This window comes from Cervus elaphus, chromosome 18, assembly GCF_910594005.1.
Source record: "Cervus elaphus chromosome 18, mCerEla1.1, whole genome shotgun sequence".
Classification (NCBI taxonomy): domain Eukaryota; kingdom Metazoa; phylum Chordata; class Mammalia; order Artiodactyla; family Cervidae; genus Cervus; species Cervus elaphus.
The window spans coordinates 111,062,379-111,089,700 of NC_057832.1; the positions used below are offsets into that span (position 1 = coordinate 111,062,379).

A 27,322-nucleotide genomic window follows, 5' to 3' on the forward strand; every position below is an offset into this window, starting at 1 on the left:
TTTAGGAAACTCAACAGCCTAGAAGTTACTCCAAATCCCCAAACTTCTCCACTGATCCCTTCCAAACTATTTTGTATTTAAAGAGGATGAAGCAGGAATATCAGTTACATATTTGGAGAATTAGTGAGCACTTTTAAGGTGATTGTATGGCTATAATGTAATTTTTGTTCTGTCTAAGTTGTGTCTGACTCTTTTCGAGCCCGTGGACTGCAGCATGCCAGGCTTCCTTGTCCTTCCCTGTAATTGCTTTGTTTATAATAAGCATGAAAGGTTGATCTGTTATATTTACTTAGTTATTTCAGTTTAACTTATTTATTTTTAATTGGAGGATACTTGCTTACAATATTGCATTGGTTTCTGCCATACATCAACATGAATCAGTCACAGGCATACGCATTTATACTGTGGTTTTTCAGAGCAATTACAATAGATGTTAGCATCTAAAATACTTTCTAAATGAGCAGTATTGTGACATATTCTTTTGTTTTTTAAATCACAAAATCTATACTTGGATATATTCCTTTAATAAGAAAGATTCAGACATTATAGTTATGTACAAAATAAAAATAGGGAAGTCCTTATTTGTAATGCTTTCTCTTTATTTCCAAATCACCTACCCAGAATCAGATCAAGAGCTTTGTATGTATCCTTCTCTTGATCTTTCTAAGCTTTTGCCTATGTTAACATAGGTATTTATATATTTTGTACATATATTTATATATTTTTGGTTTTGTTTTCACATGAATTTAGCTGTACTATTTATCTTATTTAATAACTTGCTTTTAAAATTTGGGACATTTTTATATATTAAAAAGTGCTTGAGACGATCATCTAATATTTTTTTTGGTCAGTGTTGTGAATTATACTAAAAAGATTTCTTAATTTTGAACCACTGTATCATTCTCTTGAGAATCCTCTCTTGACTATTATGAGTTAATTCTTTTAATACCCTAATGAATTCAGATTGCTAACATTTTATTAAAATTTTACATATCTATCTTTTTTAAGTGAAATTGGCTTATACATTTTTATATGATTGTTTGCTTGGACTCTCCCTATCTAGTTTGTTGCCAGGATTATTCTAGTCTAATAAAATTAATCAGAAAACTTTTTACCTTGTTCTGAAAATATATATATTACATGAGAATATTCTATTCCCTAAATCATATGGGCAAAATATCATTTTTCTAGGGAAAGGCCTTTGACTACTTTTTACAATTTTCATGGCTAATGATCATTTGACTTTTTAATCTCTTCTTATCTAATCTTGATTATTTAATGTTTCACTATTTGAAGATTCAAATTACAGTTTCCCATTCATTGGTAAATATTTAATCCTAGTATCTGTTGTCATTCTGCGTTTTTTGTTCCTAATCTTGTTTGTCACCCTACCTTTGTCAAAATAGGACTTGATAATGTTTTCATATTTCTTAGATCTTTTCAAAGAGTCTCCTTTAGGTTTATTGATCTGCCAAACTAATACCAAAACATGTCTTCACACTATAATAATTATCAGGGTGGAATGACAGCAGGAATTGATATGTACACCATTAGAATATGATAAAAAGTTCCCAAACACATATTCATATTCTCATATTTGTACACTTAAATTTAGTTTATAATAAAATATAGAATTTCAAATCAATAGTAGAAGCTAGGTCTATTTCATGGGGATGTCTGGCTTACTTTACTATGCTTGCTGACAACACAATAGCACATATTCTTAGATTATTACCTGGAAAAAAAATTTCATGTTTTTAATTGATTGTAGGTACTTGCTTCTTTTCTCTTTCATTAGTTACTGCTTTTACTTAGCTTTTCATGTAGCTCTTATGGCTTTGTTTTGTTCTTTTCCAGTTTCCTGTGTTGTACATTGAGTTGCTCGTGATATATAACATTACTTTCTTTCTTTCCTTGGTTCCCCCTTCCCTCCTCTATTTCTCTTTTTACTCCTTTTGGAATCTTCTAGCTGAGTGCTGCTCTGTGAGTCACTGGTCGCTTGACTTATCCTTTCTACGTCCATTTCTTTATCTTTGTGTATTATGTCCTTGAATAATCTTAAAATGAATTAAAACTATTTTCTTGCCTTGACACTTCTTTCTTTTATTGTTTCCTTTTTGTTATTCAGTACAAATATTGAGTTTGAAACCTTGCTGTTAGATACCTTCACTTTCAATGCTCTTTATTGCTTTTCTTAATGGAAGCAACTGTTGTGTGCCCGTGTCTGAAGGTAGGAATTATGTCTATTTTGAAGGCTAATAATGTTTTTTCTATTAACTGCTTCCTCCAATTTGTTTATTAAGTTTGGTCCCTTCCTATCATGATGTTCATTTCAGTCACTCAGTTGTGTCTGACTCTGCGACCCCATGGACTGCAGCGTGCCAGGCTTCCCTGTCCATCACCAATCCCCAGAGCTTACTCAAACCCATGTCCATGGAGTCAGTGATGCCATCCAACCATTTCATCCTCTGTTGTCCCTTCTCCTCCTGCCTTCAATCTTTCCCAGCACCAGGGTCTTTTCAAATGAGTCAGTTCTTTGCATCAGGTGGCCAAAGTATTGGAGTTTCAGCTTCAGCATCAGTCCTTCCAATGAATATTCAGGACTGGTTTCCCTTAGGATAGACTGGTTAGATCTCCTTGCAGTCCAAGAGACTCTCAAGAGTCTTCTCCAACACCACAGTTCAAAAGCATTCATTCTTTGGCGCTCTTTTTTGGGCTCCAAAATCACTGCAGCTGGTAACTGCAGCCATGAAATTAAAAGGTGCTTGCTCCTTGGAAGAAAAGTTATGACCAACCTAGACAGTATATTAAAAAGCAGAGAGATTACTTTGCCAACAAAGGTCCATCTAGTCAAAGATATGGTTTTTCCAGTAGTCATGTATGGATCATGATGTTAGTTTCTCTCAAATTTTGGGTGGCTTGACTTTCGTATTTGTATTTCATTATCTATGACTGCCTGTCCTATTTACCTTAGCTCATGCTGAGAATTGAGGAGGAGAGGGAAAATGGTGGAGAGAAAAATGGATACTTATCTGGGAGTGGTGCTGGTGGCCGGGGGATGGGGGGTGGGGGGGCAGTTTATTAGCTGCTGCGTTGCCATACCTTCTGGGTCCCAGCATGTCTCCTCACTCCCTTACTTACTTGCTCAGTTGTGTCCTACCCTTTGTGACCCCGTGGACTATAGCCCACCAGGCTCCTCTGTCTATGGAATTTTCCAGCCAAGAACACTGCAGTGGTTGTCATTTCCTCCTCCAGGGAGATGTTCCCGACCCACGGATCAAACCTGTGTCTCCAGCATCTCATGCATTGGCAGGCGGGTTCTTTACCACTGAGCCGCCTGGAAAGCTCCCTCAGTCCCTTAACCTATCAATAAACACTTTTGGATGCCCACCCATTAGCAGGAGCTAACCAGTATCTGTGAGAGCTTCCCAATTAATCATCTGCAGCTACATCCCAGGTTTCTCTTCCACTTCTCCACACCTACCTGACTTGGAGCTGTTCTTTTTCTTCTCTTGTGTTTTAAGCTATGAATATGTGTTTTCCCTAGAGCTGATAAAGTTGATTTTCTGTGTTTCAGGAACTTCATAACTTTTCTGGTCTGCTGCACTGAACTATATTTTGCTGTTTTACAATGGATTTGTAATTTCTTTCTTAATGATACTTCTGTCAATTCACGTAGAATCAGTTGGGTGGAGAGGTGAATACCTGTGCTTTTTTCAGCATTTTGGTTCAATTTGCCATCTATTTAATTTATTATAACAAAACAAATTTTTAAGTAAATTAATCTATCATTGAAACATATATATTATCATATGTGAAACAGATCACCAATCCAGGTTCAATGCATGAGACAGGGTGCTCAGGGCTGGTGCACTGGGATGACCCTGAGGGATGGGATGCAGAAGGAGGTGGGAGGGGAGGTTCAGGATGGGGAACACATGAAAAAAACAATCTGTAGGAACTTTAGAAAATACATCTCACCAAATGATAGTAATTTAAAAAAAATCTATAATCAAGCCACTGTGAGAAACCACGTGTGGTTTATTTTTACCTTGTGGACACTGTAAATTTGTTTGACATCACTGTCTATCCTAGTTTGATCTTAACTTTCTCAGTGTTCCTTTGATTTCCTTTTCTTATTTCTTAGAAATGCGTTTCTTCATGCTGTGTGCAGGCTAAGTCACTTCAACTGTGTCCGACTCTTTGTAATCTCATGGACTGTAGCCCGCCAGTCTCCTCTGTCCATGGGATTCTCCAGCCAAGGATACTGGTGTGGGTTGCTGTACCCTCCTCCAGGGGATTTTCCCAACCCCTGGGATCCAACCCAAATCTCTTATGTCTCACCTGCATTGGCAGGTGGGTTCTTTACCACTAGCGCCACTTGGGAATCCACATATTGTTAGCTATTTCCATGACTCTCCCTTGTGAGAAAGTCCACAGTGTTTGGTCCAGCATTCACCTCACTGTTGCTATGGATACTGTGAGCCTCCAGTCTCACTTCTCTCCCGTGGTATTCTTGGCACAATGAACTTACGGATCTACTGAGTCTCTTGTGCATCGCTGCTTTCTCTGCTTGGAGTCCTTCTCTGCTGGTCACGTGTCTAACCCCTCCTAGTGCATTAGGGCTGGACTTACCTTTCACTTGCCTAGAAGCCCACCCTACCCCCACCCTCACCCTAGTCTTCTAGGCTGGACGTGGTGGCTGGTATGTGTGTCCCCTCAGCCCCAGGGCACACCACTGCAGCACGCATCATATTGTGAGTACCTGGATTTACAAGTTGATTATAAGTTTGCTGAAGGCAAGAACTGGGTCTTATTTATCTGTATTATTATTAATAGCTCCATGTTGAGTAGGTAATACATGCATGTTGGATGGCTGGATAAATGTATGAATAAAAGAAGAATAAATACATGACTGAATGGAATTGTGCCCCATCAGAAATTCTTCTTGCAGTAAAATTGGTTACAAATAAATAGATGACTGGTATTTTCCTTCATTTCACGTAATGCTCATTCTGTGCTGTTGCTATAGGATGTCTGCAGGCAGAAATATAAGTGCTGCTGGAAACCTGTGCCAGATACTGCCATCCCCTGGTGCTTCTTCCCCAGGAACTGGGGCTATGAAGTCAGCAACTGGGTTGATAACACAAGCACAGGTGAGCACTGCTCTAACATTGCCCCCGGGGATCACTTTACATGGACCGATAAGTTAACTGCAAAATAAAGACCAAATACTTCTCTCTCCTCCCCTGACCTCCAGTGTATAAAGTCCAGTTGAGAAAGTTGCCATCACCATCTCTGTTTGGATATGACATAATCGACGCCGTCTTCACAGCTGAACATCAGACATCCAATCGTTTCCATTTTAAGGTTAGCTTGATAGTTATCACTGAAGACATCTCTGCAGACAGCAGAGCCTCCATGCTGGGTTCAGATCATTCTCCTTTATAAGCTCTGGAGGCAGGAGGTGCCTTTGATTCTCTCTGCAGGAATCTCCTGATAGGATGGGCAGACTGATGTTTATTTGATGGGGGAAGCGTGAGTTTTTTATTTCCTTTTCAAATCAGGAAACCCAGGGTCAAGAATTAGAAGCTGTCATTACTGGGGGTTATTTGAGAGTGAAAATTTTTGTAGAAGCTCTAAAAGGAAGTGTCCTTTCTGTTTTCCATCTGACAGATCACTGATTTCAATAACATGCGCTATGAAGTCCCCCATGAAAATGTTAAGCTCTTTGATGTGAATGCTGGTGCTTCCAATTTGAACTATCATCTAGAAGTCATTCAAAAACCCTTCAGCATCAAAATAATGAGGACCAGCAACAAGAGAGTCTTGTGAGGTTTTCAACCTTCTTTGTATACCTTTGAATATATGTCCCAGTGAGTGGCATTCATTCTGACTTAATTGCAGGTAGTTGAAGAGATGAGTATGACTCGGGAAAATGTTTGAACCTCAAAAATGTCAAAGCTTTTACTGTAAATCATTAACACTGGTAATCTGTCATGATCACAGAGAACAAAGAATACTGAAATGTAATGTGCTCATTTACTCAGTTATGTAAATACTCTTGTGATTCATGTATATTTTAAAAGTGGCAGCGATACTCTTTTAGATAACCATTTACACTGGAACTCAACTTCACTGCTTATCATTCCATAGTGTTATTTCCTGAGAAACTTACCAGTAAGCACCTAACAGCAGCTTAAACTTAAACCAGAAATTGTACCGGAGAAAATATAAGGATAATAATGTCAGTGAAATCTATGCAATCCTGTCACACATGAATTACCACTCAGCTGTGTGATCCTAGGCAAATTATCTCACCTCCTCAGTCTCCGTTTCCTTGGAATCAAAACAGCCACTGTTGCTGAGTGTGTTGAGATGCTATTTATAAAGCATCCAGAATGGTGCCTGGCAGGATGCTGATGGAAGTAGATGGATGGGGTTGCATTGAATAGCTGGCCTCATATCTCCAGGGCTGTGCTCCTTGAAGAATCAAAGAATCAGAGACACCCTAGAAGGGCCTTCAAAGGTAGCATACAAGCAGGTGATGGTAACATCTGAAACAGCTGTTCCCTGAGTGGACAGGCAGGGAAGCAGAGAGACTGCTGACACAGAGAGCTATTGGTTGACTCCTGCCCTTATTTCATGGCCCTTTCTCCAGGTTGGACACCAGCATCGGGCCCCTCCAGTTTGCCCAGCAGTACCTGCAGCTCTCCATGCGACTGCCCAGTGCCAACGTGTACGGGCTGGGCGAACACGTGCACCAGCAGTTCCGCCACAACATGACCTGGAAGACCTGGCCCATCTTTACCCGGGATGCCACCCCCACCGAGGTGAGGTCCCCAGCCTCCTGCCGATGGCTCACAGCAAGCAATGCCCGCTCTTCTTGCCAGAAAGTAACCTACAGAGTAAAGTAGATGGTCAAGTAATGTAACCTACAAAGTTACATTGATATTTTGCCCAATTTATATAGATCTGTTTGCGTTGAAGAATATTTGTTCATAAGGTTTATAAACTCACAATCAGTAATATAGAGATTTTGGAAAGCATCTCACTTTTAAAGGAACATATAGTTTTTTATGAGAAAGTTTTCTTATTTATTTATGGCTGCACTGCATGGCATGTGGGACCTTAGATTCCCCACCAGGGGTTGAACCTGTACCCCTGCAATGGAAGCTTGAACTCTTAACCACTGGACTGCCAGGGAAGTCCCAAAGGAAAATATAATTTAATGATTTTGTTATAGCCTAATATATACTAGAAAAAACATCTGCAAAATACCTTTGTTTGTCTTCAGTAACTGAGCAGTGTCTAGGGAAAAGCTTCAGCAGGGGCCATTCTCAGTAGAACTTTGTAGACTAAAAGAAAATGCCTCTTTTGGCTGCTTTGTTCTTCGGATTAATATATATTCCAGAGACAGTGATGTTGGCATCACCTGGGAGCTTGTTAGAAATGCAGAATCTCAGGGCATAGCCCAGACCTACGAATCAGAACCTACGTTTCAATAAGATCCATAAGTGAATCACATGCATATTAAAATGGGAGAAAAGCTGGTTTATAGCAGTAACTTATTTGTAGTCCAGGAGTCCTTCCTCCATCCCTCCCTTCCTTCCTTTCTCTTCCCTCTCTTGCCTTCCCTTTCTTTTCTCTTTCTTACCTTCCCTCATCCCCTCCACCTCTCCTTCTTTCTTTTTAATATTTTTAAACACATAGCCTGTTTTCTCTCCAAGTGAAGCTTCCCTGATGGCTCAGTTGGTAAAGAGTCTGCCTGCAATGTGGGAGCCCCGGGTTCAATCCCTGGGTGGGGAAGATCCCCTGGAGAAGGAAATGGCAACCCACTCCCATTCTTGCCTGGAGAATTCCATGGACAGAGGAGCCTGGTGGGCTGCAGTCCATGGGGTCACAAAGAGTCGGACACGACTGAGTGACTAACACTTTCACTTTCTTCCTTCACCAGGCTTCCCTGTCTTTCACCAGTCTTCCCTGTCCTTCACCATCTCCTGGAGTTTGCTCAATCTCATGCCCGTTGAGATTGTGATGCCATCCAACCATCTCATCCTCTGTCGTTCCCTTCTCCTCCTGCCTTCTATCTTTCCCAGCATCAGGGTCTTTTCTAGTGAATCAACTCTTTGCATCAGGTGGCCAAAGTATTGGAGCTTTAGCTTTAGCATCAGCCCTTCCAATGAATATTCAGGTTGATTTGCTGGAGATATAATTTATACCATGATATTTATGTTTAGTGTACAGTTTAATAATTTCACAATTTAATAATTTTAGTTTCAGTGTACAATTTAATAATTTACTGAGTTGTGCAACCATCATCATATTCCAGTTTCAGAACATTTTCATTACCCCAGTAGGATCCCTCCTTCTCTTTTAGATTTAATCCCATCCTTACCCCAGTTGCCTACTCCAGCCCCTGTCACTAATCTGCTTTCTCTCTGGATATATTTGACTTTTTTGGATATTTTTCATGAATAGGATTGTATAATATATGGTCTTTTGTGTCTGTTCTTTTCACTTAGCATAGCATTTATGAGGTTGATGAGACTTCCCAGGTGGTCCAGTGGTTAGGACTCTGCACTTCCACTGCAAGGGGCACAGGTTCAATCCTTGGTTGGGGAACTAAGATCCCATATACTGCACAATGTGGTCAAATAAATAAAATTAAATTAAAAAAATTCTTTCAGAAAATAAGTTTGGCCTGGATCAGCCAAAAAGAAAACAACCCCCCAAAAAATCATTTATGAGGTTGACACTTGTATCATGAAGTATCACAAATCAGTATTTCAGTTCTCATTTATTACTAATAGCGTTCCTTTGGATAGATATACCATATTTTGCCTATCCATTTGCCTGTTGATGTTACCATTTCAAAACCTTTTTGGTACAGTATTGAACCACGTCAAATGTTAACAGCGTATCTATTGTGCATGGCTTTTGATTTTATTTTAGGTTGAATAAAAATGTTTTCAACAGGCACTACCATTATTTTCTTTATTTTTGTTGTCAGGGCATGATCAATCTATATGGAGCTCACACATTCTTCTTGTGCCTGGAAGACACCAGCGGCTTCTCTTTCGGGGTTTTTCTGATGAACAGTAACGCCATGGGTAGGAAACATCTCTTTCTCTTGGCAGCAATATGTCTTGGAATGCTGCTTTTATAAAAATGCTTTTCATAGTGAGATCATTGTTTAAAGTTGAAGGTATTAATATATTGGACCTACAATATATCTCTATAGAAACTGAAACTCAAACATAGATTAACCTGTTTACAAATCCAGTTCAAGCTGGAAGCTATTTTCATTGAAGACTGCTTCAGTGTTCTCTTTTGATGCAATGTTACCCATAATATTTTATAGATAATAGACTCCATTGATAGACACATTCCAAAGATACCTGTAGATTTCACCATTAAACCATGCTGTCTGTCTGTAGACAACAAGGCTGTGTTTTGTAGGGTTTCTCATAGCCCACCTCACCTCCCTCCAGTTTCTGGACTAATGGAGCTAGAATAAGAGTTCATTTTTATTTTTTAACTGTAAGCTCATCTAATAAGTTTAAATAATTTTTTCGTTCAAGCTAAATCACTCACAGATCCCATGAATTTGTATTTTTATATGGTCAGATTAAAACAGATTTTGTCCTTCTTTCTCTTAAAAAATAAATTCTTCATTAGTATTTTACTCATTTAATATTTTGATATTTTGATGAGCTGAATATTTTGATGAACTGATGAATGATATTTTGATGAACTGAAGAGCCTCTTGATGAAAGTGAAAGTGGAGAGTGAAAAAGCTGGCTTAAAACTCAACATTCAAAAAACGAAGATTGAAAAAAAAACGAAGATTGTGGCATCCAGTCTCATCACTTCATGGCAAATAGATGGGGAAACAATGGAAACAGTGACAGACTTTATTTTCTTGGACTTCAAAATCATTGCAGATGGTGACTGCAGTCATGAAATTAAAAGACACTTGCTCCTTGGAAGAAAAGCTATGACAAACCTAGATAGCATATTAAACAATAAAGATATCATTTTGCCAACAAAGGTCCATCTGGTCAAAGCTATGGTTTTTCCAGTTGTCATGTATGGATGTAAGAGTTGGACTATAAAGAAAGCTGAGCACTGAAGAATTGATGCTTTTGAACTGTGGTGTTGAAGAAGACTCTTGAGAGTCCCTTGGACTGCAAGGAGATCCAACCAGTCCATCCTAAAGGAAATCAGTCCTGAATATTCATTGGAAAGACTGATGCTGAAGCTGAAAGTCCAATACTTTGGCCACATGATGTGAAGAACTGACTCAATGGAAAAGACCCTGATGCTGGGTAAGATTGAAGGCAGGAGGAGAAGGGGACGACAGAGGATGAGATGACTGGATGGTATCACCGACTCAATGGACATGAGTTTGAGTAAGCTCCGGGAGTTGGTGATGGACAGGGAAGCCTGGCATGCAGCAGTCCATGGGGCCCCAAAGAGTTGTTAGATTGAGTGACTGAACTGAGCTGAACTGAATATTTTGATAAACTTCAGCAATCACCCAAAGAAAAGAACATGCGTGATTTTCAACTCTTTAAAAATGAGACTGAGCCTGTTTTGGATAATTCAGGCATTCATATTCCAGAGATGGGTATATTTCCAACTATAACATTCTAAGAACTCTTATCTTACTGCTTTCAGAAGTCACCCTTCAGCCCGCTCCTGCCGTCACTTACCGCACGATCGGGGGTATTCTTGACTTCTATGTGTTCCTGGGAAATACTCCAGAACAAGTGGTTCAGGAATACCTGGAGGTACGGGCTTGGTGTTTAGATAATTAGAAGGTCACATGGAGTTGGACACTACTGCAGCAACATAGCACGCCCACATGCACACACAATCATTATTTATTGCAGTTATCTCATGCATTCATTATAAATTAACAGGAGAACAATTAAAATTGTGAGTGAATTATGGATTCCAAATGCTGGGACTGCAAGTCTTTCATTAGCTGGAAGCATATTTGTTTGTTTGGCTGTACCAGATCTTAGTTGTGTAATGTGGGATCTAGTTCCCTGACCAGGGGTTGAACATGGATCTTCTGCATTGGGAGCTCAACGTCTTAGTCATGGGATCACTAGGAAAGTCTCAGCTGTTCATCTATTTTGATGCACATTTATTGAGTGCCTTCTACGTGCTGAAGAGGCACTGTGCAAGGCTTGAGAAATGCAAAACTAAGATGCCATTCCTGTTTTCAGGGAGTTCATAGTCCATCTGTGTATGATGAATCATTCCAAAGATAAGATCTAAGGCCACAGATCAGCAAAATCTATTCATTCATTCAACAAATAAAAAAATTACTGAAAATAAACTATGTAAAAGGAACTGTGCTACTTATTTTCAGTTCAAACTGTAGGACAGGAAGGAACTTTAGACATCATTTAGCCTAAACTTTCTACGCTACAGACGAAAAGCATCAGGTACAGAAAAATGGAGCGATTTGTTCAAGATGGCACAATTTATAATAACATAGGAGAAATATAACAAAGCCTGAAATAATAGTAATAGGAAGCACCTTATAATTAGTGCTACTAATAAGATGCAAATACACTGCATGGGGACTCAGAGCCACGAGAGAGTCCCCCTCCTGAGGCGACTCTCCTAAGGAAGGACAGGACAGCGGCTCTCAGGGTACGTTTAAGACAGGGCTGTATGTGAGATCTTCTCAGAGCGTTGGCTTGAGCAACTTATAGAGTTGGATTTTAAACATAGTCCATTATTTCTTCATCCATCCCATTCAATATTAGTGCTGATGCTTTATGCTTAGCACTTCTCGCTGTCTGAAATTAGACACTGACGTGAGAGCAGGAATCGCTTCTGCTGTATGCCACTAAATCCCAAGTGCCTTGTCAATCCTTTGCCACAATATCAACACTTAGAAAAGATTCACTGAGTGAATGAATGTTGCTTCTTTCTTTCCCCCAATATTATATTGTGATTCAAGCATTACCTGCAAGTCCCACTGTTTTCTGATGTTGCTGTTGTCAGGAATACATTTAGGTAGTTAGGTGAGCTGTAGAATTTTGCAAATTGCCCAGGAGGTTACTCTCAGCTTCAACATTTTTAGATCTGAGGACTTAAGAGAAAATGAAGTGAAGGTAGTATTTTCTGTGTCAGAAGTGGTGCTACAGTGTGTATTCTAAATGCTTAGACACTTCTTTATTTATCTTTTCAGCTTGTTGGACGACCATTCTTGCCTCCCTACTGGAGTCTTGGGTTCCAGCTTAGTCGCAGGAATTATGGTGGCATTGATGGATTGAAAAATGTTGTAAACCGAACTCGTGAAGCTGAGATCCCATATGTAAGTTGGAACTTCTCTTATCAGCTTAGAAGAACTTCATATGCTTTGGAGTATGTAGTAGGTTGGAGAAAAATAGCATCTGGGATCCAAGAGCCTATCAACAAAGCCCCTGTCAACCCCCATAGATTCATGTGCCCATGATTTTGGAAAATGTCACTTAACCCCTTCACATTTCAATCTTCTCATTAAGAATAACACCTACATCTCATAGGATGGTATGCAAACACAAAACATACACATGCACGAGAGTTTGGTTAATTAAAGCTCTATGCTTTTGTTATTTATCTTTGTTAATTATTACTCTGGCAGTTTTAGGGCAAGAAGACCAATTTCTCCTCTTATGATCTATTCTAGTTCAATGTTTAGGCTCCAAGTTAGAACATGGTTATAACATTACTAATATACTCATTCAAACACACCTTAAAGAGAACTTGTTTTATGTCAAGCATCCAAGTTCTCAAGTTACAAGGTGAACAAGATCCAGTCCTACTTCAAGTTCTCAATTCCTTATGACATGCTTCTATTGGTATGAAGGGTAAACCTGCAATCTAAGAAAGCCGATATCTTTCAGAAAGGGTTTCTTTACTCCCAGAGTATAGCCAAGTCTGGACAGTTCCAGGATCGTTAAGAACTATGGCTTTAGTTTTAATCATCAAGAACCAGAGCTATAATATCTTCCATCAGCGTGATCTTATTTCTCAGTTCTAACTGACCAGCACTGTCTTTCAGGATGTCCAGTACTCTGACATTGACTACATGGATGAAAAGAAGGATTTCACTATTGATGGAGTGGCTTTCCATGGTCTCTCAGACTTTGCCAATGAGTTACATAAAAATGGACTGAAATATGTAATTATTATGGTACGTTCAAACACTTATTCTGTTGCCTAATTTTTCCTTTCAAAGTGGGAAAAGTTACTAAACAGTACTTATTATATTCACTTAATAGAATCCGGGGATCTTAAATAACTCTGACTACCAGCCTTATGTGAATGGAAGCAGAAAGAGAGTGTGGATCATGGGGGACAAAGGCTTTGCTGTTGGGCAGGTAATTTCTCAAGAAAACTGGAGTGATTACGATCATTTTGGGAAGTTTGTACTTTTGGTATGAAGATGAGTAGGTAGAAAGCAAGTTACAGTATCATTACTGTTTTCGTAACTTTAGTGTTTTCTTTTATTATTACTTTTAGACCAGTAGATGGAATAATAGAAAGATTAAAATTCTGAAGGATTTTTTAGTTGAAATATATTATATATATTAATACCATTGTTTAAGTTTAAAGTATATAACACGTTGATTTGATCCATGTGTGATGTGACTGCTATTGTAGTAATAATTAGTGCTTCTATCACTTCATATATTATGATTTCTTTATTGTGGTGGGAAAAACAGCTAGTCTAATTAAAAATCTATACCCTGACTCTCCAATACTACAGATAATGAGAAGAAATTTTTTTTAAGATTTATTTGTTTATTCTATTTTTTGGCCTTGGTGAGTCTTCGTAGCTTTGCATGGACTTCAGTTGCAGTGAGTTGGGGCTACTCTTTGTTATGGTGTGACTTCCCCTGACCAACAAACAACACGAATCATTTGATCTAGGATGTTGGCAGAGGAAATCATAGTGGGGGTGGTTGGAGTTCATTATAAAGGCATTCAGGTAGAATAAAGTTTGCTGGCCCTGCTCTAGGTGGAATGTTGTTGCTGCAAGTGACTTCTTTGCCACATGTCTGTCCCCTGAGGTCCAAAATTATCTCTAATTATGATCTGCTGTCATCACCTAAAACGAAGGACCAGGAGTTCAGTCCACTTAACAGGAAGAACTTTAAGCTCTTATCTTGAGTTTTAAGAAGCCTCTGAATTATAAATACATATAAATTGTATACATTGTATTACTTGAGCATAAAATTGTCCCTAAACGACAATCTATACATTTGCTGGGGAAATGAGCAAGAAAGTATGCACAAAAGCTTATATCCTATAAATTCATAATTTACAATAATTTGGCTATGGCTGTATCTTTGTGCTATTTGTAGAAAATGTTAAAAGCTACACTTTGATAGGAATAGATAGGAAGAGAAGATAGGGTAAGAAATAATTGGGCCTGAGTAAGAAGCATGAAATTAATTTAACCACTTAAAAAAGATTGCTTATATGATGAAACCAATGTATTATTTAGAAATATCATTATTCAAAGTAGATTTTAGATTACCTTTAATTGACAACACATTAAAGAAATTTAATCATTCTCTTCTAAAATATTGTCCAGTTAGATTTCCAGTATTTTAAACAGTTTTTCTCCCAATTGACCTGACATAATTTTACCTTTTTTTTTAATAGGAAAAAGACATTTGATGGCTTCTTATCTATTTAATGACTTCTTTTTCCTTTTCTTCTTTGTTTCCTTGGCTCCTTGCTCCTATTTTACTATTAAATTTTAGGAAGAGTCACAAATTTTGATTCTTAAGTGATAAGATGCATGGGGCTTCTAGTAGAAGAAATGGTAGCCAGCAATAAATCCAAAGTGAACCATCGAACAGACTAATTGCCACAGCCTTCTTTCTTCTCTAGGCATACCCTGGTTGGACAGTTTTTCCTGATTTTACTAATTCAGATGGTACTAAGTGGTGGAAAGAGCAGTTCAGTGAATTTTATAAAACTCTGGAGTTTGATGGAGTGTGGATTGTAAGTTTGCTGTTTCAGGATCAAACCTATTTTGGGAACAGATATTCCAAATCGTGAGATAAACTTTGACTCTGATCTGTAATAAAATAGTTTGCTTGAGTAGTGATATTTAAAATCCTTTTACTTAATGTTGAATTTATATGCAGTAAGTTGGACTCCTCAAAACTCTGGGAAGTTTAACTTTGGATCTGCCACTAACTGATTATTTCTTTTTGAGAAAGTCCTTTGTTTTCTCATGGCTTCAGCTTTTACCTCCACTAACTGTATTTTAACTTAAAAATACTGTTTTATGAGAAGCTATTAATATAATTATTATTGTCACACTGATTCATTAAAATTTAAAATTAATTATTAAAGAATTATTTCATGAGCATCTTTTATTTTTTAGGTGGGGATAACTGGTGGGGATATTTCTTTGAAATTTAAAAAATTAACTGTTTAGTAAAATCAAGCATCACCTACTTTTAGTTCATATTTAAAGAAGTGGATAGAAAATTTGGAGCTTCGAATTCAGTAAGCATTACTCAACAGCTACCTGTGCATCAGTAACATTTTCCATTTTGTGTATTTTGTGTCTTTGTAGGAAATGGATGAAGTATCTAGCTTTCTACAAGGTTCTGATCAACAGTGTGAAGTAAACAACTTCAACTTTCCTCCTTTCAAACCTCGTAAGTTTCGACTTGTTTCCTAGTGATGGAGGAATGAGATGTATTTAAAACAACCTTGATAGTACTTGGTGTGGCCAGGAGCAATCTACTTCCCAGCTCAAGGGACTCCCCATCCAAACACCCTGACCACCCTGACCACTCTTCTGTAGGAGACCTTGCTGCATTGTTCAGTCTCTGAATACCTTTTCGTTGCCATAATCCAACGGCAAGCACTTGGTGGAAGCCATACCTCCTATAGTTGTAGAGTTTTACATACTTCCACCCTATTCACTGTCTCCAAACCCTTCATACAAATGGTTCAGTGTTAAACTTTATAATCAGAATATCAGAATACATTAAGGTACAGACTACCTGCCATTAAAGTAAATCTTTGTTTTGTTAACTTTTCTTTTTTAAAAAAAATTTATTTATTTTTGGCTGTGCTGGGTCTTCATAGCTGCGTGCGGGTTTTAGTTGTGGAGAGCAGAGGCTACGCTCTAGTTGTGGTGTGTGGGCTTTTCATTGCTGTGGTTACTCTTCTTGCAGAACACAGGCTCTATGAGTTCAGGCTCAGTAGTTGTGGTGCGCTGGGCTTCGTTGCCCCATTGCATGTGGGATCTTCTTGGACTAGGGACTGAATCCTCGTCTCCTACATTGGCAGACAGATTCTTTACCATTGAGCTACCAGGAAAAAAAAAAAAAAAGCTCATTAGCAAGAGTTTAAAGTATGATTCCTTTTCAGTCCTTCCTATTTTTAAGGCCTTTTCCTAATGAGTTTTCCAATCCCTGATTTTGAAAGAGTATGTCTGTGTGAAAGAGAGAGAGAAAGAGAGAGGAAGAGGGAGAAACAGTGTATAATAGTTTATGCTGGAATCTGGAAACAAATGAACATCTCAGTGGATAAACACAAGTTTACTCACATAATATTGTAGTGTGGGACATGTGACTCTCATCCAGCAATGATTCAGGGACCTGGTTACTTTCACAGTCTGTTCTCCCATCCCAGGGTCCTTTACTTCCAGCTTACTGGGTGGAAGAGAGGGTAGAGGGATTCTTATGGACACTCCTGGAAGTGGGGTGTATTTAACATGCTCACATTCCTTTGGCCAGACTCCAGTAACATAGTCTCAGCTTAATGTCAAGTGAAAGTGTGAAATATTCTCCCAGGAAGAGAATACAGGCTTGCTGAGCCTCTGGCCAACTTCTGCCACTTTATTCTGATTTATCCACTTCATGTGCACCCTTGGACCAAGGTTTAGCTGTTTCTTTGGTCCCTTTTGGTCACAGCAGGAGTGGAGAATTTTTCAGGCAGAGTCTTGACTTTCAACTATTTAACTTTTTGTAAAATCTACTGTTTGCTTCTCTCATGTATTCTTTTTTCTTAATTAAAACTTTTTTTTAGCTATGCTGGGTCTGCATTCTAGGTACAGTGAGTGGGGTCTGCTCTTGATTGCCTTTCACGGGTTTCTCATCGTGATGCTTCTCTTGTTGCAGAGCAGGGGCTCCAGGCAGGCGGGCTTCAGTAGTTGGAGGGTGTGGGCGCGGTAGTTGTGGCATACAGGCTTGGTTGCCACGCTGAGTAAGTGAGGTCTCCCCAGACCAGGGATCAAACCTGTGTCCTCTGCATTGGCAGGCAGACTCTTAACCACTGGACCACCTGGGAAGTCTCACTTCTCCCTCTTAATCTTCATCCTACTCTGCTCAGTCTGTGTTCCCGCAAATTTTTTTCCCCACTCTGAATCAGCTTATCATGTTTCCCTTTTAATCTCTTGATTTTTTTCTTGGCAAAAACTGAGTGTTTTCCCCTCCAGAAAATGGCAGTCCTAACACCTTCTGCTTGCTTCTGTTGAGCACCCCATTCTCTACCCCATGGTGCTTAGTCTCCCCATGTGTAAAACCAGCTGCTTTGCCTCGTAGCTGGTTTGCTTTTTGCATTTTCAGGACTGGACAGTCTACCTTAGTGTGATAAAGATTTAGATAAATTAACTTTGATCCTGGGAAATTTTAGTGTCGTTTCTTATAATCAAAGTCGTTGTGAATCTCATTCCACAATCTGAATTGTGCCAGAAACAGAATTTTCTTTATTTCTGAAAAAAGTTTTCTGAAACTGTGTCTCATACTGAGGTCCTATGTGCAGACAAGGCTTCATGAAGGACGGTCCCCGGTCATCAGTCTTCAAGGAGAAGGGAAAAGAAGCAGGTGCATAAATTAGGAGTTTGGGATTAGCAGATACAAATTACTGTATATAAAATAGGTAGCCAACGAAGTCCTATTGAACAGCACAGGGAGTTAGATTCAATATCTTATAATAAACCATAATGGAAAGGAATAAATAAACATATACATACATATATATATACACACACACACACACACACACACACACACACACATATATATATATATATATCTGAGTCACTTTGCAGTATACCAGAAATGAATACAACATCATAAATCAACTATATTCAATAAAAGCTAATAAAGAAAATTTTTAAAAAAGGCAATTGCAGATAAGGCAGAAAATACTGAGCATCTTAGGCATGAGAAAGGGAAAATACAGAAATAGTAGTGGTTTCTAGAGGCAAAATCTGAATTCTTATTCATGAAACCACTCAAATATCTTATCTCATTAAAAAAAAAAACTAACTGGGGTGTGAATGTCTACAATATAAAAGTGAAAATGTTCACTGCCCTCATACCTGTTCTCTATTCTTCTTGACAAAGTACATGTTGATAAATGCAAGTGCTTTGTTTATATTTAAACTCAGATGAACCATTGCCCTGAACATGTTTCCTCACTTGCCTAAGTAGCATTCTTTGTGAGCTCATGGAAGTGCAAATTAATTTTAATGATCCAGTTCAGCGTAGGCCCCAGGTGCGTGTGTGCTCAGTTGTGTCTGACTCTGTGACCCCAGGACTGTAGCCCGCCAGGCTCCTCTGTCCATGGGATTCTCTAGGCAAGAATACCGGAGTGAATTGCCATTTCCTTCTCCAGGGGATCTTCCTGGCCCAGGGATCGAACCCACATCTCTGGTGTCTCCGGCATTGGCAGGCAGGTTCTTTAGCACCAAACCACCTGGGAAGCCCAGGCCAAAGGTAGGAAGTGGCATTTAGGGTATTTAAAATCTGGAAAGGATTTTGTCAGGTGGAGACTGTCAGGGAAGGTCAGTAACCAAGAAACAAGTGATTGGGTGGTTCTTTTGTTCCAGTTGGTGGACAGGGATGTGCCTCACAGATGGGTATTTTCCCACAGGAGTTTTGGACGGCTTACTTTTCGCAAGAACCCTCTGCATGGACACAGAGTTTTATGGGGGCCTTCACTACGATGTCCACAGCTTGTATGGCTATACCATGGCAAGAGCCACGGACTCGTAAGCATGGGTTTTCCTCCTAATTCCAGATCTGGGGAGGTGGGAGGTGAAGGGTTTCTCTTGTCTTTCATCACTGTATATTTCAAATATTTTAGTGGTTATAGGCATATAGAAACTCAGATCTTACAGGATACTTAAGAGGTTTTCCTTATAATCCCAGGTTTTTATGCAGGATTATTTTTGATTCGCTTCATTATTTCAAAGATTGGCTTCATTATTTTAGGAACTTCATTATTTTGAAGATACTCAAAGGTATTAACATACAGGGTATTTAGAAGTCCCAGTTGGACATTAGTACTTGCTTGGGTCCTGTTACTGAATGTACTCAGATCACCACACTAGGGCTGCCTGATTCAGTCAATAAAAATACAGGCTACCCAGTTAAATCTGCACTTGCTGCTGTTATTGTTCAGTTGCTCAGTCTTTTCTGACTCTTTGTGACCCTGTGGACTACAGCACAGCCAGGCTTCCCTGTCCTTCACCATCTCCTGGAGTTTGCTCAAATTCATGTTCGTTGAGTCTGTGATGCCGTCCAACCATCTCATCCTCTCTTGCCCCTTTCTCCTCCTGACCTCAATCTTTCCCAACATCAAGGTCTCTTCCAGTGAGTCGACTCTTCACTTCAGGTGGCCAAGGTATTGGAGCTTCGCTATAGCCTTGGTCTTTTCAGTGAATATTCAAGGTTGATTTCCTTTAGAATTGACTGCAAGGGACTCTCAAGAGTCTTCTCCAGCACCACAGTTCAAAAGCATCAATTCTTTGGCACTCAGCCTTCTTTACGGTCCAGCTCTTACATCCAAACATGACTACTAGAAAAACCATAGGTTTACAATATGCTTAATGTGCCAAAATCTTATTATTTTTTAATATTCTTTTTTTTTTGCTGGACTGTCAGTTTTTATGCAGGTCAGAGTTGCCCATGTTTCTTTAGTGTGTGAACTGAAGACATGCTTGTTGAATGAATAAATACTGGGCCTGAGGAAGAGAACGTCAGGATGGGCCCCTCAGGGACTTAATTCTAGAGGCAGAGTCTGTGTTGATTTTGTCTTCCAGCACCATTTTGCCATCAAGACTTTTTATTAATGCTGAATCATCCAGATCAGAGTAGATCCTTGCCTAGTAAATGAAAAAGTGTTTATTTCAATGAAAGACAAGCTTCAAAAAGGACACACATTTCTGATTTTCTGTCTTGTCTTTTCTGGCTTCTTTTTCTCTTTCTCTACCTTTCCTGAGAAATAAACTAGATGAATAAGACTCAATTTCCCCATCTTTGAAATGAGAGACTTGGATCAATGTTTTCTATAGCAGCAGTAGTGTTAGTCACTCAGTCCTGTCCGACTCTTTGTGACCCCATGGACTGTAGCCCACCAGGCTCCTCTGTCCAAAGGATTCTCCAGGCAAGAATACTGGAGTGGGTTGCCATTTCCTCCTCCAGGGGATCTTCTAGACCCAGGGATTGAACCTGAGTCTTTAGCATTTCAGGCAGATTCTTTATTTACTGTCTGAGCCACCATGGAAGACCATGTTTCCTATAGTCCCTTCCTATTTTATCTGTACACTTAGATGCACCAATCTAAGGATGGAAGGTAAGATGGAGAGGGGATAAATGGTCAGGGCAAAAAAGAAGAGTAAGGAAGGGTGGTAGGAAAGAAAGAGACTTTAAATTGCATTATTGTTAGTGTCTCCATGTGACAAAGTGCTTTAACATCATGATGGGGTTGATTAAAACATTCTACTAGCTATGGTTGAGAGTTAAAAAGTAACTATGACTGAGTAAGGAGTAAGCACCCTTCTAACTTCCCTAGGTCAGGCAGAATGACCTAAATTTCCAGAGAACTGTGGAAATAACCATACCTTAGCCTTCAGGTGGGGGGCAGAGATGGCTGAAAAACAAATGGGATCTGGGCATCAGGAGAACTTAAGTCTTGTGGCTTCCCAGGTGGTTCAGATGGTAAAGAATCCGCCTGCAGTGCAGGAGACCCGGGTTTGATCCCTGAATTGGGAAGATCCCCTGGAAAAGGGAGTGGCTACCCACTCCAGTATTCTTGCCTGGAGAATTCCATGGACAGAGGAGCCTGGTGGGCTACAGTCCATGGAGTCACAAAGAGTTTGACCCAACTAAGCGACTAACACTTTGACTTTCATACTAAGTCTTAGATCTAATGAGTATTTGGCTCCATCTTAGCTGGCAGTCCAGTTTGGGGAAAGTGGTTACTGATACATCCAAAGGAGGAAATTCACTTCCATCTAGGCTGAAAGCAGAAGACCAGATTCTCCCAGAGATCAGAACCCGACCATAAATAGGTCAAACCTGAATGGTGGGAAAGAGGAATGAAAGGATCTCTGAATAAGACTTTATCTCTGAGCTGGGAAAAAAACAGTTATCTCCTCTGTGTTACCTTAACGGCCCAGCTGTAAGTAAACTGTGACTGTAGATAATGTCACCCCTGTTTGAGTTTCACTCTATAAAGCTGACGGTGTTTCTTTCATAACTGATGACTGCAGAAGGCAATAATCCCTCTGACCAACAGCAATAAGGGCAAAGTGTCTGCCAATCTAGATCAAAAGAGAGACAAGGACGAGAGTTGGAGTGCGTCCTCTCCCCCAACCTACTCCCATCTTTTGGTCATTGAATTGTCAGAATAGAGCATGTCTTTTTCATGAACCAGCCTCCTAACTCAGAATTCCCCCGCTTTTGTCATTGTAAGTCCTTCTACACGTATAGACTCTTCATAACATCCTCAGGAATGTGAAGGAAGGAAGCACTGGTGGTTGTGTTGGTGTCTATGGGAAATTACCTGATGCCTGGTGGCAGCTTTCTCTCAGACCATGTGTTGAAAGGAAAGATAAAAGAACTGGCCTGCAAAGAGCTAGCAGCAGTTGTGTTATTGTCTTGTAGTTGTATTATTGTTCAATTTTGGAGTCTAAAGGAAGGTATGAATTATTTAGTGTGAATGAAGAAAGAGGGCAGAGGCCTTTTAGTAAAGTACCTACGTAAGAAAGGGTGCAGAATAGAAGCTAAGAAAATAGCCTACATCTAACAAAAAATATAAATATTTTCCTTGTATTACATATAAAACATGTAATAAAATATTACATATCAAATAAAACTGTATAGAAAAGACAGCAAAGGAATTAAAAACAGAATTCAGAGATAATAGCTTCAGGATTCAGGGTGGGATAAAATATATAGTTAATAATATTATTAATAATTTTAACTATATGCAATTATCTCTCTGAATTCTGTTTCTAATTCCTTTGCTCTCTTTTCTATATAGTTTTATTTGATATGTAATATTTTATGTGTAATACAAGGAAAATATATTTTAGTTGTTTTTAACTTTATAAAGAGTGTCATATATCATCTTTGACATTTCACTCGTCAGTTCATTTGTTTTTCTCATTTCAATCATTATTTTGCATAGATTACAAATTTCTCATATTGGACACTGCTAATAATAAGTTGTGAAGCTTCAGAGGAACCAGGTGCTTGGAGCCCAGCCGGTGTACACACTCTCTTCTTGGGCCAGCAGTGGGTACAGGGTTCCAGCCTGAGCTGGTGGTGTGCTGAACAGGATTACTGATGGGCAGCAAGGCATGGAGCCAGGAACACTGAAGAAACCATGTCTAGAGGGATAAGATAGGGCCAAGAACCCAAAACATGGTTCCAGAATAGTTTTGACCCAAAGGCAGAGCACAACAAGTTCCAACAAGATAGAGAAAACATAATCAAGAGGATAGGAGCTTAGAGAAATCCCTTGTTGCGGGGCTGGTCTGTAGAAGTTTGTATTGTCATGTGAGACCTGAAACTTGATCCAGAAGAGAGAAATAAGCTCTTAAACATGCTAAACTAGTTTGCTTTCCTGATTCCTGACACTTTGGGTGTTTTTTCTGAGTTTGATTGGAAAGCCCATTATCGCCCTGGGGGTAGGTAAGTCCTAGTCATTCCAGCTCACTTGACTGTATTCCTTTTCAGGGCCATGGGGAGTATCTTCTCCAATAAGAGACACTTCATCTTATCACGTTCTACTTTTGCGGGATCTGGCAAATTTGCTGCTCATTGGTTGGGGGACAATGCAGCCAGATGGGACGATCTCCGTTGGTCCATCCCTGGTATCCTGGAGTTCAACCTATTCGGCATCCCCATGGTGAGTTTCATTCTGAAACAAGGAATTTTCACTCTTTGTCCTTTGACATTGTTCTCATCACCAGACTTTGAGGGTGTCTGAAAACCAAGGAGCATGTATTTCACTGTGATGTGTATTGGGAAAATAAATTTTTTTGGCTGTGCTGCCTCTTCATTGCTGTGTATGGGCTTTCTCTAGTTGCGATGCTCAGGCTTTTCATCGCGGTGGTTTCTTGTTGCAGAGTTCAGACTCTAGGCCCACAGGCTTCAGTAGTTGTGACTCTCAGGCTCTAGAGTGCTGGCTCAATATTTGTGGTGCACAGGCATAATTGCTCCACAGCATGTGGGATCTTCCTGGACCAGGGAGCAAACCAGTGTCCCCTGCATTGGCAGGGAGATTCTTAACCACTAGACCACCAGGGAAGCCTGGGAAAACTGATTTTTATGTGCCTTGTGAGCTGTCTTCTGAAGGTAGGATGGTAAACGTAACACATATTAGTATCACAGAAAATCCTATCAGCAGAGCATCCATAAATGCCAGACCTTGAAAGTGAAAGCTGATGTTGAGGAAGAGCCCTGAATATGACAGTCAGTTTTCTTCTTGTCAGTAGATTTGCCATGCATACTTGTTTCTTTCTCCCATTTGGCGGGAGGCTTTCCTGGAAAGCCTGGGACTTCCTTACACATGGAAGGATGGAAATAAGAGATGCTATTTTTCCTTATCATATAGGTGCACAGTCAATGCTCTCGCCTCTCTCACTGACCCTGTGCTTGTGTGTGTGCTAATCCTCCAGGTAGGTGCCAACATCTGTGGTTATACAGAGAATGTCACGGAGGAGCTCTGCAGACGGTGGATGCAGCTGGGAGCATTTTATCCACTGTCGAGGAATCACAATGGGCCTGGGTTCAGGGTAAGGTTCCAAGAGAAATGATGGAGACTTCTTGAATTTTATGATCTATTTATACTCAAGGAGAGATTGAAGAAAATCCTACAGGGTGGCCCTAAGTGCAGAGACAGAATAGATAAACCTTGGGTGATAGGTTTCAAAAGCAGGGTTTGGGGACTAGAGTAAGTGGGGAATAGAATGTATATAACTAAATGGTTCCGTTGCTGGAAACTCACCAGTAAGGTGAGAAGCGTTGTGAAAGTGTCCACGGTGCTGCTATTGATTCTGTTGTTTGTTGTTGTTTTGTCTCTAAGTCTCGTCTGACTCTCTTGTGACCCCATAGGCTGCAGCCCTCCAGGCTCCTCTGTCCATGGGATTTCCCAGGCAAGAATACTGGGGTGGGTTGCCATTTCCTTCTCCAGGGGATTTTCCAGACCCAGGGATCAAACCCATGTAGGATCTCCTACATTAGCCTGCAGATTCTTTACCGCTGAGCCACCAGCGAAGCCCCTTTGCTTCTGTAACTACCTTATATAAGTTGAGACAGAGTCCACTGGGTTTTTCTTCAGTTAATACAAGGGAAACTCCTCCAAGATAAGGGAGACTGGGGAGCAAGGATTTAGGGAGGGGCAGGCCAGGGACTTGAACTTTGTTTTCACCTCGTTACACATTCTGTCTTTCTACAAATGGTTCATGAGACCACCCCCTCTGCTTCTCATGACTCATCATACTTTTAGCCTCTTCTATATAAGGCCCTGTTTTTGATGGGCAAGTATAGCTGTAGGTTCAAAGTCCCCTCTTCTAAAGTATATTAAATTTTATTATATGTTCCTAGATTGCTTTCCGGAATGACTGTAAAATTGACATTTCACCTAGTAGTGTGTCTCCTTTCCCCCTATATTCCATTTTTTAAAAAAGGTGGAGTACATTTGATTTGCAATGTGGTGTTAGTTTCAGGTGCAAAGCAAAGTGGATCTATTATACATATTCGCATATCCACTCTTTCTAGATTCTTTTCCCATATAGGTCATTACAGAGTATTGAGTAGAGTTCCCCGTGCTATATAGGAGGTCTTAGTAGTTGTCTATTTTATATACAGTGATGTGTATATGTCAGTTCCAATCTCCCAGCTTATCCCTGCCCCCACCCCTTCCCCTCTCATAATCATAAGTTTGTTTTCTACGTCTGCGACTCTATTTCTCTTTTGTAAATACTTTCTCTGGTACCATTTGCTTAGAATCTACATATGAGTGATACCTTCTATTTGTCTTTCTCTTTTTGATGCTCTTCACTCCCCCTGACAGTCCCTAGGTCTGTCCATGTTGCTGCAGATGGCATTATTTCATTTTGCTCTATTTCATGGCTGAGTAATATTCCACTGTGTATATGCATCACATCTTTATCCACTCCTCTGTCGACGGACACTTACTCCAAGTCCCCACTAAGGAGATGTCTTTGGTGATGCTAGGGATGAGTAAGGTGGGATGCTCTTTCTTTTAATGACCTCATCCTCAGCTGAAATGTTTCATTTGAGTGGTTTAGCTCTTAATAGACTAATTAGAGTAACTTATTAATGGTCATTTTAGTTTCAGTTCTCAATTTTATCCAATGACATGTCTCTAACCTGGGAAAGACCCACAGCCAAGTATTTTATCCCTGGGCTTTCCTAGCTATTGGTGATCTAGAGAGAGATAAACTATTTGCTGGACTTCTAAGCAAGGGGCTGGAAGCAGGTAGGGTGGGCTCACTTCCTGAAGAGATGGCCTGGAAACACTTAATACAGACAAGTGCACTCAGATCACTTAGGTTTTTGGGTTCCAGGGCCTTTTTCCTTTCCTCTCAACTAGTGCCATTCAATAGAATAATAATGAGAGCCATACATCTAAGTTTAAGTGTAAATTTTTTAAAAATGAGAAGAAATGGGGTCAATTATTCTTAATATATTTTATATAACTCAATATATCCCTAAAATTATCATTTCAATCTGGGTTTGACACATAATACTAATGAGCTACTTTATATTCTTTTTGTTTTCTACTAAGCCTTCAAATTTAAGTGTGCATTTTACACTTGACAATGCGTATCAATTAGGATGTTAACTTTTTAATAGTTGGAGTAAAGTGTAATCCTACCAAAATAATAATGTTTAATGGAAAAAATATTTTATGTTGATTCCATTTTTAGGTTTAAATTTAAATGGATTAAAATAAAATAAAATGAAAAGTTATATTCCTTGGTCTTACTAACCACATCTCAAATGTGGAGTAGCCTCATGTACCATATAGCCACCATAATGGATGGTGCAGCTCTGGACTTTCTCTGCTGGAGACCAAACTGACGGAGGCTATGGAGTATTATTTTCTTTGGTGTTTGGCCTCAGGATTTTCATGAGTCTCACACTGGGGCCATTGAGTTGTCTCATGGAATAGTTCTATGCGGAAGGGGTGAAATGGGCATCTTAGGGATAAAAGAAAAAATGTAAGCAATTTTCTCTAAAATTATTCCAGAAATAGAATACAAGATGACTGATCTAAATATGGCACACATATCTTTCACATCTTTCCAATTATAGTGAAAATGAACATAACAACTGCTCATCATTAATGGAAAATTTCTGTTTCTGGGAAGCAAATTAGGTTTTCCATCTAAAAGGGTTTTTGGGGTCTGTTCTTGGATAAAATCTACTAGGGGCTTCCCAGGTGGCTCAATGAGCTCACCTGCTCAGCAGGAGATGTGGATTCGATCCCTGGGTCTGGAAGTTCCCTAGAGAAGGAAATGGCAACCTACTCCATTGCTCTTGCCTGAGAAATCCCATGGACAGGAGCCTGGCAGGCTACAGTCCACGGGATCACGATGAGTTGGACTTGACCCAGTGACTAAAAGACAACACTGTCTACTAAAAGCTGTACTCATGATTTTTTTTTTTTTTTTTTTTTTACACATTGTACATTGAAGAACAAATAGAGGTCACTGTCTTTGGAATAGAGAAAATAAAACATATTTTGATGATGAAAGCATTACAGACAAAACCAGACATAAATTTTAAAATTGCACATTTCTAAAACTGTAAGGAAAGGGAGAGAAGGATTGCACATCACGGTGGCAGGCAGTGTGGCTTAAGGCCATTGGTTTCAAACAGTAGGAGTGGCTCAGATGGTGAAGAATCTACCTGCAATGTGGGGGACCTGGGTTCGATCCCTGGGTTGGGAAGATCTCCTGGAAAAGAGAATGGCAATCCACTCCAGCATTCTTGCCTGGAGAATT

General features: G+C 39.6%; 1 protein-coding gene across 2 annotated transcripts in view; it reads left to right on the plus strand.

The window, feature by feature from the left end:
- The window catches only part of MGAM (maltase-glucoamylase), a 198,121-nt gene that overhangs the window by 113,445 nt on the left and 57,354 nt on the right, over positions 1–27,322 (plus strand). The window contains exons 4-17 of one of the 2 annotated variants that reach the window (XM_043873134.1): positions 5,033–5,156; positions 5,261–5,370; positions 5,677–5,831; positions 6,662–6,833; positions 9,014–9,113; positions 10,684–10,796; positions 12,218–12,343; positions 13,073–13,204; positions 13,293–13,391; positions 14,914–15,027; positions 15,611–15,695; positions 18,928–19,045; positions 23,022–23,193; positions 23,966–24,082. The exons of the other annotated variant lie outside the window; for it this stretch is intronic. Of the exons in view, the coding sequence (XP_043729069.1) occupies positions 5,033–5,156; positions 5,261–5,370; positions 5,677–5,831; positions 6,662–6,833; positions 9,014–9,113; positions 10,684–10,796; positions 12,218–12,343; positions 13,073–13,204; positions 13,293–13,391; positions 14,914–15,027; positions 15,611–15,695; positions 18,928–19,045; positions 23,022–23,193; positions 23,966–24,082 (1,737 nt within the window). The remainder of the gene's footprint in view (positions 1–5,032; positions 5,157–5,260; positions 5,371–5,676; positions 5,832–6,661; positions 6,834–9,013; positions 9,114–10,683; positions 10,797–12,217; positions 12,344–13,072; positions 13,205–13,292; positions 13,392–14,913; positions 15,028–15,610; positions 15,696–18,927; positions 19,046–23,021; positions 23,194–23,965; positions 24,083–27,322) is intronic. 2 annotated transcript variants of the gene reach the window in all.